Source organism: Hibiscus syriacus, unplaced genomic scaffold (assembly GCF_006381635.1).
Source record: "Hibiscus syriacus cultivar Baekdansim isolate YM2019G1 unplaced genomic scaffold, ASM638163v2 tig00110403_pilon, whole genome shotgun sequence".
NCBI lineage: Eukaryota > Viridiplantae > Streptophyta > Magnoliopsida > Malvales > Malvaceae > Hibiscus > Hibiscus syriacus.
This window is the reverse complement of record NW_024062723.1, coordinates 955,039-970,456: the sequence shown is the minus strand read 5'-3', so window position 1 is coordinate 970,456 and position 15,418 is coordinate 955,039. Positions and strand designations below refer to the sequence as shown.

General features: G+C 35.0%; 2 protein-coding genes across 3 annotated transcripts in view; one reads left to right on the top strand and one right to left on the bottom strand.

Moving 5' to 3' along the window:
- LOC120123778 (transcription factor bHLH104-like) overlaps window positions 1-13,292 on the bottom strand; it is a 30,139-nt gene extending 16,847 nt beyond the window's left edge. Inside the window, exons 1-5 of one of the 2 annotated variants that reach the window (XM_039142605.1) lie at window positions 13,140-13,292; window positions 12,979-13,062; window positions 12,592-12,669; window positions 12,104-12,266; window positions 11,284-11,536 (exon numbers count right to left, since the gene is read on the bottom strand). In XM_039142605.1, the coding sequence (XP_038998536.1) occupies window positions 11,288-11,536; window positions 12,104-12,266; window positions 12,592-12,669; window positions 12,979-13,062; window positions 13,140-13,225 (660 nt within the window). In that variant the 5' untranslated portion in view covers window positions 13,226-13,292 and the 3' untranslated portion in view covers window positions 11,284-11,287. Of the gene's footprint in view, window positions 1-11,158; window positions 11,537-12,103; window positions 12,267-12,591; window positions 12,670-12,978; window positions 13,063-13,139 lie in introns of those variants that run through there. The other variant, XM_039142604.1, reaches the window with a different exon arrangement.
- LOC120123777 (enoyl-CoA delta isomerase 2, peroxisomal-like) lies at window positions 8,498-9,280 on the top strand. The gene has a single exon (XM_039142603.1). The coding sequence runs from the start codon at window positions 8,557-8,559 to the stop codon at window positions 9,274-9,276; it is 720 nt and encodes a 239-aa protein (XP_038998534.1). The 5' UTR covers window positions 8,498-8,556; the 3' UTR covers window positions 9,277-9,280.
- Window positions 13,293-15,418: the final 2,126 nt, after the last annotated feature.

Here is a 15,418-nt window from a genome sequence, read left to right as displayed (position 1 = left end):
CTATTATATATCTATATGATATATGTCATCAGATAATATGAAAGGACTCTGAAAATTGATATAAGCTACGTAAAAGTGTTCTAGGTGTTTTTATATGTTATATGAAGTATATGATCTTATGTGAACAAGATATAATAAGTATGTTTACATGAATAAATGTGATTGGGTGAGAAATGATAGAAATTATACAAGAACATGAGATATGTGACATGTGAATTATATGGAAATGATCTACGTGTAAGTGAACTATGTGACTATGTGATAATATGAAAAGAAGCTATGTGATACGTGATATGTGAAAGTGAATTACATGTTTATGTGAATATTTGAAATGAAATAAATGATAATGCCCATGTTATGTGTCATGAGAGCTAGGGGTATAGTTGGCATGCCAAGAGTCGAGGGTTTCATAGGTCTTTCGGGACAACTCATAGGTCCTTCGGGACAAATTCACAGGTCCTTCGGGACAAATTTCATATGCCACTCAGTGGGACTTATGCGAGCTGTGGTGACAGCATTAGTGCACAACCTCTATAGACTCACATATCGATAGTTCTCACATATGTACATGGGCTAATCCAGAGATATGAACAAATATATGTTAGTGGTATGATAAATGTTATAGAAATGATATGATGTTGTGTGTGTATAGTGTTTGATTGAAAAGGTTAACAATAAAAATATGTGATTACATGATAAACTGTTAAGGATGAATTATGTGTATGTATGTATTTACTGTAGTTAATCTGATATGATTTTATATGATACGAAGAATGCATGGAATTGGTATACCATGATAGAACATAACATGCATATATTGATATATGTTATAAAGTGCATTATAAGTTGTTATACCTCACTAAGTCTTCGACTTAGCGTGTGATTGTTTCACACGTAGGTTTTGGGAAGAGTAAAGAGTAATGCGGAGCAAGACAGGTCAGTTCTCCTTACCAAATGTCAGATCAGAAAATATATGTAATGGTTATAGAGTGTAGTTGGCATGTAATCTAAGGATATAAATTGTATGAACTCTGATATATTTTGTAAACGTTTTGAATAAGTTAAATGTTATCAAAGTTTTTTTTTAAATTACTCACTATTTTATACAAGTAAATGTTTTGAAAAGTCAATGTAACACCTCGGACTCGAATCCAGGTCGGGTACAAGTTGGGGGTGTTACATTTAATGGTATCAGAGCTAAGGTTTAGCCGATTCTCGGTATAAACCGAAGTCCAAAGTGTCATAAAAGGTGTACATGCCAACCTAGATTGAAAAATTTCTGATCTGATTGTGTAAGGAGTATGTTGTCTTGCTAATAGAATAAGAATAGTTTAATACAATATAAATCCGATCGTGATAATTTCGAAGTAAGTGAAAGGTGATATTCCTGATTGTGATAGCTATTCACCTGCCCTGGCCAGGCAGGAGGAAGAGCGGACATCTCAGGAAATGCCTAGTAAGATCAAAAGTTGATTTCAGAAAGCTGAAATCATATCTGAATAATGATAGAAAGTTTTCATCGTTTGGAATCGGAAAAATGATATAGAGTAGTTTTGTTATTATGTGGATAAGATAGAATATGGTGAACAGGTGTCACCATAAGAATGTTAAAAAGATCTAATGACGTGATGAGTACGTATAGAAGAACTCAAGGATAAGTGCATCAGTAACAAGTGTATAAGATGTATAAAGTCAGAGCTTATGAGTTTGAAACGAAGTGATAGTATTGCGCATAAACAAGAGTATGTTTATGATAAGGGTTTGCAGTTAAGATGGAAAGAGTTAGCATTGGCTAACTAGAGTATGTGATAAAAATGTATTGGAATTATAAGATTATAAGATATTGTCAGGATATGATAACCAGATCTACAATGGATCTGGATATAGTTGCATATTTGGATCATAGTAATGGGGTATAGTAAAGGAAAAGGAAGTAAGAATTTTTATATTTAAGTAAAGCTGAGGATGAATAAGAAGAGTTTGAGAATGTGTATATCGATGATCAGATTATAGGACACAGGAAGTCAGAATGTTGAGTTTGAGCAAAAGAAATTTCAGGATGTATGAGAATTGATGTGAAATTGATAAGTTGAGTAAGCGAATGTTGAGATAATTTAGATTGGAAAGGATGTATAGGATTGGTATAATAGGGCTTGTGCCCTAGATTGAACGAAAGTTATTATCTAGCTGTCAGAGTAAAGGTGCTAGAGTTATAAGATTGGAGGAAAAATAAAGTGGAATTAATTGATTATGATGTGAATTTGAATATAGTTGTATATTCTGAGCAGATAGCTATGATGTAGAAACTGAGATAAGTATTTGCATGGAACCTTCAGGAAGAAAAATACAAGTATAAGAAATGATAAAAAATGAAGTTATGTATAAGAAATGGGTTATTAGAGTAATGAGGATGCAATGAAGATTGGTACATAAAGATGAGTATAAGTGATAAGACAAGAGTATATGAATATGAAAGGAATATATGATTTGTATAAGGAAGAAGGAATAAAGAAATGAAAGGGATTGATTTAAAGGATCAGATACGATAAATATGGAAGTACAGAGGACAATTTTGATATAGAAATAAGACAAGTGTGCAAGGTGATGTGAAAATATTGTTTGACTCCTTAAAGTATATGTTTAATCACATTGAAGAAGATTTAAAGTTGTGTTTTGGTCAAATGATGACGAAATACAAGTTTGGTATGGTTATAAGGTAATTAAAGAGTTATGAAGAAATAGATGGATTTATGATATAGAGTGATGAGATGGATGTACTGTCAACGTGATGAGTGACATTATATGGAATTTTAGAAAGGTTAAAGGAAAAATGCATAAAGGAAGGAGAGAGAAGACATAAATGGATTAAAGTTACTGGTTGTTGTTTAAATGATAAGTGACCTGATATGAATATATATATATATAAAGGAAAAAGGTAATTGAAAAGCTAAAGGATTGAAAAGTAAGTTTCTGATGATGACAATAAAGATTAATTAAATGAAGCAACATGAGAACCTTAGAAGATATGTTCTATCAAAATGTCCAGTGAAAATTCGAGGACGAATTTTCTTAAAAGGAGGGGAGATTTGTAACATCCGCAATATCGGGTTAGTGACCAAATTGTAAAGTTTCAGAATTTGGTGACTAAAGTATAAGAATGAAATAGTTCAATGATTATTGGATATATATGATGAATGTTATTTAGTAATTAGTAAAGGAAATAAAGGGCAAAAGGGTCAATTGACCAAGAAATGAATAAAAAATGGGATTGGTAGGATAAAGGCACGTGGAAAGGGAGAGAATTCTCTAGAGTTCTCTTCTCTTTCTTCTCTTCTTCTTCACGTGGAAGACAAGAGCCAAAGGTAAGTTTCTTTGTTTATAATTGAATTGTTGATTTAAGGTTGGTTTTAATTATTATATGATAACTAAGCTTAAGGAAAGCTTAAATCATCTTAAAAGCAAAGGATGGTGGAGTTAGGAGAGATTAAAGATTTAGAGTTTACAAATGAAATCTTGGAATAAAGTTCATTTCTTAGATTGGAAGTTAAATTTGACTTGTCAATGGTTAAATTAAGAGATTTGGAGTGATAGAATTGTATGTAGATCATATAGAAAATTTGGTATGATTCTTGAATCTCATAAGGAAGATAGGATTTTGAGGTTAAAGATGATTTACATGGATATAAGTTGGTTCAAGTTATAGTAGTTAAGTTTAATGTCATAAGAGGGGCTTAAAATAGAAGAATTAAGGGAAGAGTTGATGATTTACGTGCTAAAATGTCAGTTCTGGGCAATGTGCATCGATGCACATTCATTGTGCACCGATGCATCGATGATAAATACCAGAAATTGTTTAGGGTGCATCGATGCACATGCAGTGCATCGATGCATGAATTTTAAATAGAAAACATCGAATAGGATTTATGCATCGATGCATAAGGAGTGCATCGATGCATCCCCATTAAATACAAACATCGAATAGGATTTATGCATCGATGCATGGTGTAGTACATCGATACATACCTTCATTAAAAGATGAAATTGGCTTTTCTTTGAGACTAAGGAGTGATAGTTTCAAATATATCAATCAGTATACTGATAAGTATTAATGTATTATTATGTAGATATAGAATGAAAGCTTGTTCCGGAACAAACTAAGGATTAGGATTGATTCAAACAACGAGGCCCAGGTGAGTGCATACTAGTGATATGAGGTGTTTAATGGAAATAAGACTTGTGATGAGTCTATTTCCTAGAGTAATATGCATGAAGTCATGGACATGATTATGTGTAGTTATAATTATATGTGATTATCTGTATTACATTGATTGTATGTATGCATGACTAAAGATAAGGATATGCTTTGTATATGTTATATGATGTATGTAAGACTTTAATATGTAATAATGGAAGAACATGAAATAAGTTATATGATAGAGTCATAAGAAATGAAATGAATATGAGAGAATAAGATAATCAAGTATAAGTTATATGATATGGTATAAGTAATTATACGAGAAATGTTAGGAGACTCTAAGAGAATAGTATGAATTCGAGGGCATAAATAAGGATACATAAGTAATATAGGGAAGATTGATAAATTAAAGGAAACTATGGTTTATGTATTATAGTGAAGAGCTACAAAGTTTTATTAAAGAGTATTGAGGAAGTCATGAGAAATGGAACTAAATAAATAGATGGTTTATGTGAGTGGAAAAGGTAAATAATATAAAATAAATGGAAATTATTTATAAGATAGCATGAGACTAATTGAACATGTAATATAAACTTTATAAAGGAGTACTTGGGTAAAATCATTATATGATACAATTATAGAGTATTACTATTCAAATTATATAAAATATGATATATGAGAATATGAGTAAGTTTATAGGATATTGATAGGACATAGAAGAATATGTAAATGTATACTGATATGAAAAAGGGGATATAAAGAAATGGAGCATAAGGTAGATAATATTATATCAGCTATTATATATCTATATGATATATGTCATCAGATAATATGAAAGGACTCTGAAAATTGATATAAGCTACGTAAAAGTGTTCTAGGTGTTTCTATATGTTATATGAAGTATATGATCTTATGTGAACAAGATATGATAAGTATGTTTACATGAATAAATGTGATTGGGTGAGAAATGATAGAAATTATACAAGAACATGAGATATGTGACATGTGAATTATATGGAAATGATCTACGTGTAAGTGAACTATGTGACTATGTGATAATATGAAAAGAAGCTATGTGATACGTGATATGTGAAAGTGAATTACATGTTTATGTGAATATTTGAAATGAAATAAATGATAATGCCCATGTTATGTGTCATGAGAGCTAGGGGTATAGTTGGCATGCCAAGAGTCGAGGGTTTCATAGGTCATTCGGGACAACTCATAGGTCCTTCGGGACAAATTCACAGGTCCTTCGGGACAAATTTCATATGCCACTCAATGGGACTTATACGAGCTGTGGTGACAGCATTAGTGCACAACCTCTATAGACTCACATATCGATAGTTCTCACATATGTACATGGGCTAATCCAGAGATATGAACAAATATATGTTAGTGGTATGATAAATGTTATAGAAATAATATGATGTTGTGTGTGTATAGTGTTTGATTGAAAAGGTTAACAATAAAAATATGTGATTACATGATAAACTGTTAAGGATGAATTATGTGTATGTATGTATTTACTGTAGTTAATCTGATATGATTTTATATGATACGAAGAATGCATGGAATTGGTATACCATGATAGAACATAACATGCATGTATTGATATATGTTATAAAGTGCATTATAAGTTGTTATACCTCACTAAGTCTTCGACTTAGCGTGTGATTGTTTCACACGTAGGTTTCGGGAAGAGTAAAGAGTAATGCGGAGCAAGACAGGTCAGTTCTCCTTACCAAATGTCAGATCAGAAAATATATGTACTGGTTATAGAGTGTAGTTGGCATATAATCTAAGGATATAAATTGTATGAACTCTGATATATTTTGTAAACGTTTTGAATAAGTTAAATGTTATCAAAGTTTTTTTTAAATTACTCACTATTTTATACAAGTAAATATTTTGAAAAGTCAATGTAACACCTCGGACTCGAATCCAGGTCGGGTACAGGTTGGGGGTGTTACAGTGTACTAGTAATAACTTGTTTATAAACATATGATAGTATTTGTGTTAACTTACATTATTTATTGTCGTATACGGTAGTAAATATTCCCATTGCTGCAATGTCCGTTTCCTCTTCCAGGAAATAACCCTAGGAATATCATTAGAAGTTTTTAATGCATATGTCTGCATGGCGGGAAAGGCCTCAAATATCCAAATCTACAAACAATATAATAACAAACATTATTAATTGTTAAATAATAATTAATTATAATTTTGGAAACATTATATAAAAATTCTTACCTTAAAGGCCCAAATAAAGCCTGACAAAGTGTATTTGGAACCATCGCCACACAAACTTTTTCGATCATCAAAGGCAGACGACAACTTATTCCATGTAGCTTTCCATAGATACGAACCCCACGGAAACAGGTTCCATGCATTTAGGTCCTCTACCAATTTAATTAGATCATTAAGAATATGTTGTCTGACCTCTCTGCCTAAAAAGCCGGCATGCAAAAGTATTAGAAGGCATACTCGGACAACATCGACGTCATCCATCCGAGTAAAACCATCTTTCTTATTCAATAATCTCGTCAAGTCTTCCACGTGTAAATTCGACTTCTCCATTGACAGCTCAGGAAAAACCTGGGATAACCATGATAGGCGGGTAATATGTCTATTGTACCGACCTACATCATCGTGTCCGAAGCGTAGACCGGTGATTAAGCAAAACTCCTCCCGCCCAAAATACGTATACGCCGGTGAAAAATCAAACCATATCTCTTCATCACGATGTTGTATAGTCTCTGGTAGATCGCTAGTCATGGTTTGAAGAAACAAATGGGTCAACATAGCATCTTCACCCGGATGTTGTACTTTCAGTCATGGCCTGAAGCAAGTATCCTCAAATATTTTTCTTTGTGCAGGTGAAAGCTTCGACGCAATTATTTTGGCCAGGCTTAATTTATTTCTTAAGGTCAATTGAGCCGAATAAAAGTTATACAAAAAAAATAAACATACCAAGTTAGATATACCAAAAACTACACTGTGAAGATATATCAAGAACAATAAACATAAAGAGTAATAGTTTATTCTTCAAACTTAAATTTGCAACACTGTGAATTTAGTATTTGTCTTTGTTTTTTTGTTGAAGTAATGCAATTCATTCAAGTTTCAATTTGTAAAAGAAGAATAGTTTCTGAAACTTAAAATCGCAACACGAAAATGAAAATAGCAACACGAAAATGACTATCGCAACGCGAATTTGACTATCGCAACACGAAATGAAAATCGCAACACGAAACTAAAATCGCATTGCGATTCTATCGTTGCGATTTTCATTTCGCGTTGCGATTCTCGGTTTCAAATACGAAAATTGAAACTTGAATGGATTGCATTACTTCAACCAAAAGACAAAACAAAGACAAATACTAAATTCACAGGGTTTAAAGACTAAACAGTTTAGCAGTATTGGCAGCAATCGAATGAATTTAATAGGCAATCTAAATGAAATGGTTAATCAATTATTGAAATTACCAGTAAACTTATCATCAATTTCAATATGAAAAATATAATAATAATGCAAAAATTTCAAAATAAAAATAATTAAAAAAACTAACTCTCGGTGGTTGATTTGGTTGATTTTCCATTTCTGACCGTGAATGATTGTGATGGTGGCTCTGAGAGATGGAGATGGACGGATTTCGCCGGAGATGGGGACTGATTTCGTCGGAGATGGGGACGTATGTCGCCTTAGAGAGTGAGAAATGGAGATGGGACTGAGTTGTGATTTAGGGTTTTAGGTTATGAGTTACGATTACGGGATATACTATGAACGGTTCAGTGTTCCGATATATTAATATTCGTGTTTGGAATTTGAAAAAAATACGCGTTGCGATAATAATGGCGCTTTGAAAATCGCATTGCGATAGTCAGCATCGCGTTGCGACAGTCAGAATCGCGTTGCGACAGTCAGAATCTCGTTGCGATAATCAGAATCGCGTTGCGATAGTCATACTCGCATTGCGATTTACATATTCGCATTGTGATTTACATATTCGCATTGCGATTTACATATTCGCATTGCGATTTACATATTCGCGTTGCGATTTAAATATTCGCATTGCGATAGTCGAAAAATCGCAACGTGAATTTAGAAAATCGTAATGTGATATTCAGAATCGCTTTGCGAATCTGGAAACTGATTTGCGATACTGAAGATCGCGTTGCGAATTATTGATCTCATTGCAATTTAGTTGGTCATTTTGATAAATCCAAAAAATATTAATTAAAATCATATATTATAATGTATTTTTGATCTCTGAAATTATTTTCTATTATTCAAAAGATAAACCTCGGCGTAGCTTCCAATGCTATTAGCAATAGCGTAGAAAAAGTAGAATCACAATATGTGTACCTTAGAGAAACGCGGCAACCTCTTCTTTTTAACGTTGACCGGCGACGGCCAGCACCGGATTAACCCGAATATCATCGGCGAACTGCTGACCCTTCTCTCTCAGGTCAAGGCTCAAGCCACTGTGGGCTCGGCTCTCATCACTCAAGGCCAAGGCAAATTCTTCTCCAATGGCTTCGACCTCGACTGGGCTCAAGCCGCCGGATCCAAACAAGGCGTCTCGGAACGGATGCTACACATGGTGGAATCGTTCAAGCCCCTCGTCGCCGCTTTTCTCAGCCTCCCGATGCCGACCGTCGCCTCCTTGACCGGCCACGCCGCGGCCGCCGGATTCGTCCTCGCGTTGTGCCACGATTACATCGTCATGAGGCGGGACCGAGGGGTGCTTTACATGTCCGAGGTGGACATAGGGTTGACGATGCCCGATTACTTCAACGCGTTGTTTAGAGAGAAGATCGGCGACGCCTCGGCTCGCCGCGATATCTTGCTGCGGGGGGTGAAGATGAAGGCTGACGAGGCGGTTAAGAGAGGGGTGGTGCAGGCGGCGTACGATGGTGAGGCGGAAGTGAGGGCGGCGAGCGTGCGTATGGCGGAGGAATTGGGCAAGAGGAAGTGGAACGGCGAGGTTTACGCCGAGATAAGGAAAGGCTTGTTCTCCCAGCTTTCTGCTATTGTGGGATTAGGCCTCAAAACAATCGCCACTCCAAAGCTCTGATTAAGGGGAAGAAACAAAGAATCTCTAAGGTATGGTTATATGTTTGATCTGGGTTTTAGTTTTGAATAAATCGAATGTTGTTGTTGTTGTTTGAAGAACAATGTTGTTAATCAAGGATCACTTGAACCCAAAATGAAGCAACTCGTTCAAAATCTAGTTAATTCGACCCGGATCGATTCGACTTAACTATTAACAGGTTTAAGTACATTGCAACTCCGGCCATAGTACTAAATGAACTTGTGTTAGATGATTCGAAACAGCCGAAATTAGGCAGTTTTCGGCCTTGGGACTTTCTTCCTCAGTTGTATCTTGACTATCGAGTTCTTCATCCCCTGAAGAAGAATGCTCCGCATTGTGCGACACTCGCCATTAACGAAAGAATCAATGAAGTTTGCACAAATGTAATGCGCGTGGAACACTTTAGAGATGCCTATGTAAATACCTGCAGAAAATCACCGAGCAGAACCGAGCATCGGGCCTCATAGGGGCCATAGTTGTAGAAGTCGTAGAGAAGAGGAGTGCTAACCAGCAAATACACGATCTACGGGAAACGGAAGAACCGATCAAACTACGTGAAATTAACTGATAACTTCCTTCACAAACAGAACGGCACCGAGTCCTTTCAAAGCGATAGCAGCTGAAACTAGTTTAACCTGTGTTCAAAACGGATCTCCACGGTATGAAACTTCATATTCCAGAAAAAGAAAGAAATTCATCACAAGTGATTAAGAGAGAAAAGGAACATCTTACGTCGATATCTGGTAAATCTACATGGAGCAGCGAAGATATATGGCTCCTAGCAAGATCAAGCTTCGGTATCAGCTCCTTCGCCGCAGGTCCGCCGTCAACCCTGAATTCATTGAACCTGCCATCATATCGACTATGTTTAGTGAGCACAGCTAATCAAGCTCTTTCGACAGTCTTCCAAACAAGAACGGTTACGATAGGATTCCAGTAAAGCACGACACATTCGGGGCATTGAAGCAACTACCAGATTAGACAAGAAGAAGAATCCATCACATTAGATCTGACACCACACTTATCTATGTTACTTGGATTCGGGTTCAAGTACGTGTCCGACACGGGTATATTATTCCTTTCAAGCAGTCGGAGAGGCGTATTGCCAAACCCTTACCCAAAACTGTCGGAGTATTTTAAGGAAAATGAAGAGTGAAAGCAATTAACTTATAAAAATGACTTGCATAGGCTAATTCACTCTTCATTAGAACTTAGCGCACCATAATGATTATTGTTTTAAGTACATTTTTAGCCTAAAATATGCAATTACATAGCTGGATGATTAGTTCTCTAGGAAGTAATTAAGACAATAATCATTAGAAATAATCATACATACTTGCATATTTTAGGCTAATTCAACCATAAATAAGAATAAAAATGTTATCCCTACCATTTCATTATAAAATATTGGGTAAACTATGCTTTTAGTACTTCAACTATTTTTGTCTATTTTAGTACTTAAACTTTCAATTTTTTTTAAAAAATCATACCTAACGTTTAGTTTTTATTTCATTCTATTACCATGCCATTAAAACTTAAATGCGTTTAGCACCTAAACTATCAATTTTTGTACGTTTTAGTACTTGAACTTTCATTTTTTTTAAACTTAACGTTAAATTTTGAATGAGTACTAAAATGAAACAAAAATTAAACTTTAGATATAATTTTAAAAAATTTAAAAGTTTAGATATTAAAATGGATCAAAAATAATAGTTTATGTACTAAATACATAATTTGCCCAAGATATTAAAACTTGCAAATATGTGAAGAGTACAAGGACTGCAAGCATAATTATACGAATAGGTTATTTTTAACATTTTATGCGAATCTAGTCCTATCATAAATTCTTCACTATGATCTCATGAAATAATACAAACCAACGGAAATAATACAAATAGCATAACCTACGTTACTCGAGAATAACTATGTAAATATTTACAGATTTGGCCAGAACGCAGAGGATACTCGGAAATAAAACAAAGCAAAAACAATACTATGCTGCAGGGGGCCTAAGCTCGTGATCTTGAGACGTATCTCGTGCCGACGGAGGTAGATATTGCCACATTGGGACCAAACCGTAACTGGGAAAAACGGCCATCTTGTTTGCCTCGGGATGATATGGCACTGGTTGAGCAGGAACATACCCGGTTGGTGGAACGGTTATCGCTTTCAGCTGTTGCTCTATCCTTTTTTTATTTGCCTTCAGTACAAGCTTCTCTTCTCGGAGTTCATTCTTCTTGGCCTGTTGAAGGGGTAAAACGAATATGAAAAAGCAGACGCTTGAATTTATGGTGCAATCTAAAAGAAAATGATCATTTGAAAGTTTATCGACAAACTATTGTCAACTCGTACCAATGTATTCCATCTACATGACTAGACCAAATTGACACTGAAAAGAAAAGAAAAGAGCCAACTATATGACCAACTAGAAAATGGAAATACATCCTTTAGAACCACCAACCATGCACATCATCTCAAAGTTAATATCCCCCGGAACAGAGTTCCAACAACGAGCAATATTATGAACCAACTTTCACCTAATGTAAACAATAATCGAACCAGTTCTTCCAGTCATTTTATCGTATCACCTACGGAAGATATTATACATATCAGCTAGCATGTTAAGAACAAATAATAAAGATCACATAATCATTATATCAAACAATAAATCGACCCAAACGGTAATCATAAACTAAAATTTACATCAGCAATAAACACTGCACAGGGTACAGAACCAGAAAAAGAGGCCAGTAGGTAATTTACTGAACATTGGACCCGATTACACATCCAAAATGATCTGAAAGTTTACCTTTAAACTTTTTATTTCCTCTTGCAGCTTTTCATTTGTTTCTTTGAGCTCCTGAGCCTCAGTTCTTAGTTGGGTCAGAACTCGGATGGCATCATTGAGAATCGCCAATTTGTCAGTCCGGGAAGATCTCCCAGGTTCCAAAATAGAGCTTAGATCCAGAAACCTGTGAGAGTATAACACAATCTGTTCTTTATATTTTTACCTTCTTCATGTGATGCAAATGTACCCTAAAACTACTAACAATGAAAAGTAACCCTAGGTCATCCATCATCATCATTCCTAACAATGAAAAGAACAAGCAAAACTGATGGCAGTTCTAACACAATACATTTATCGCAGCTGCAGATGCAACGAATAGTATGACCGTCAATTCAATAGGTACCGGTCATAAGGGCAGCGAAAGAAAACCCAAAACCAAAAACTACTGTTTATAACATCGAGTTGCAATCACTGTATAAGTTAAGAGCTCCAAAAAGGGAGTTACATGCCTTTCATTCACTCTCTCCCGTCTCAATTTTTCGCTGCATGCCTTTGCACCTGACCTGCTGCAAGATCCACTGCGTCCCCTAAAAAAACACAACAAATTACACACATCACCATCATCATCAAAATGAAGAATCATATGAACAAAACTAAAATGAAAATTGGAAGAAAAAAACCCGAACTTTAGGATTAAGGCTTGTTAATTATTAATGTTAACTACAGTACACCAAGTAAAGTAGTAAACATAATAAAAAAGCGAAATTTTGGGGATTTTTTTTTCTCTTTTTTGATTGCTCTAGGAACTATCCGAATCAGCCACTGCCCAGAAATATATATTTTGGATCTGAATTTCATCCAACAGTTAAATTGAAATAAACTGAAAAGAACAATACCTCTTGCGAGAGCAATCTCCATCGACGAATTCATTTCCTTGATGCGCAAAAGTTCCAGGTGAGAATTCAATTTCTCTACCGCTACTGAAACAAAAAGAAAAGTCATGAATCAGATGGAAAAACGATACCTGTATTGAATTGATTCTTTTTTTAAGAAAGACCTGTAATAGGGACACAGTAAATCCTGAGAAGAACTATCATCGATGAAATTAAATTCCAGAAAATCCCAGTCTTCTATTGAATCCATTTCTTTCACCACTTCCCCGCAGGTTTTCTTCTTTCTTTTAGTTTTTTTCCCGAGAAACTCGGATGAAATAATATACACTGCGGCGGCATGAAAACAGTGATGCTTATATGAAAATGGGGAATTCACATTAAATATAGGGTAAACTACGCATAAAGTATCTAAATTATTATTTTTGATCTGTTTTAGTACATAAACTTTTAATTTTTAAAAAATTATATCTAATGTTTAATTTTTATTTAATTTTAGTACATCACCGTTAAAAACTTAAAGCGATTAGTTTAGGTATAATTTTGGAAAAATTGAAACTTTAGGTACTAAAAGGGACTAAAACTGATAGTTTAGGTATTAAATGTGTAGTTTACCCAATAATAATATTGGTAAATTATGCATTTAATACCTAAACTATCAATTATAATCCATCTTAGTATATAAACTTTCAATTTTTTTAAAATTATACCTAATATTTAGTTTTTATTTCATTTTAGTCCCACCAATAAAAACTTAATGTGTTTAGTACTTAAATTATTAGTTTTGATCCGTTTTAGAACTTATACTTTCAGTTTTTTCAAAATTTAACTTTAAGTTTTGATCAGGGATACTAAAATGAAATAAAAATTAAACTTTAGGCATTGTCTTTAAAAAAATTAAAAGTTTAGATGGGTGTCCCAAAATACTTGTGGGGAGAGGTTGTCCTCACTGCTTGCTACCTCATAAATCGTCTACCATCAAAGGTATTAAATTTTCAAACACCTTTACGTACACATTAAAAGACCTTTCCCTTATTTCGTGTTCCCGACCTACCAACAAAAATATTCGGTTGTAAAACCTTTGTCCACAATCATCAACCCAATCAATCCAAAGTTGATCCTCGAGCCCACACCTGTGTCTTCATTGGCTATACCTCCACACAAAAGGGCTATAAGTGTTACTCACCAACCTTACATAGAATGTTTGACTCTCGAGATGTCGCCTTTTTTTTAGAATGAACCAAACTTTGCAACATCTCATCTTTAGGGAGAGACTCTCATTGAAGATGAGACCTTTAATACCCTTCTCATTATACCTCGTGATTTTACCTCTACTATCACAAACAAACCTAACAACCCAACATCTATTGTGATTCTAGATTTAGGGATTGTTTCTCTTGTGCAGCAACAAGAAATTAGCAGAAATAATCACACCACTGAAGAACAACAACAACATAATTCAGGAAGGCAGCAAGAACATGCTCCAGAACTTCGGGTATACTCTCGATGACTTCATCCTCCTGAAACTGAAACAGCAGTTCTAATTTCATCCCCAACCGAGGATTGTTCTGATACAGAAGTCTCACCTCCATCACCATCCATCTATCTTTCAATTGTTGTTCTAAAGCGAACAAGGAGCTACACTCAACACCATATTTCTCGGTTTGTATCCTATGGAAACTTATCTAAGTCTTATAAAGCTTTTGTGTCTAATGTTGATACTGTAGAAGTTCCGAAAAACATAGAAGAATCTCTTAAATCAACTAAATGGAGGCAAGCTGTGATGGAAGAAATAAAGACTCTCAAAGACAATGAAACGTGGGAAGTCTCGGATTTACCAAGTGGTAAGAAGACCGTAGGATGCAAGTGGCTCTTCACTACAAAATTTAAACCCGATGACAGGTATACACTGATGCAAACTGGGTAGGTGTTGTTAACGACAAACGTTCTACAAGTGGTTACTGTAGCTACGTTTGGGGTAATCTCGTTTGGAGTGATGGAGTTTGTTCATGCAGCTAAAGTTGAAGGACTACAGAAGATCGTTAGTATCCAAAACAGCTACAGTCTGCTGGTCAGGCGTTTCGAGGGTAAAGCATTGCTTAAATATACATATATATCTTTATATAGAGAGATTTCGGAACTTAAAACGTCCATCTTTGATTATCTATAACTGCTCGACATCTTGCTGTTGCATCTGTTACTCATTCCCTGAAGTTTCGATTCATATGCAATGGCCAACAGATGAAACAACAACCCGGGACAGTATTCATCTGTAATCGGTTCCGGCAACGCTTAATCACGATTTCGTTTCCTCGTGCTCTTTCGGGGACTTTGTTTGAAAACAACATATTTAAGAGATAGTTAACTTTGTGCTTTGGTTGAAGTTTGCCACCCGAAGAATTGCAACATCGGCTTGCTTTCATATTCTCCGCTTGGTGGTGGATCA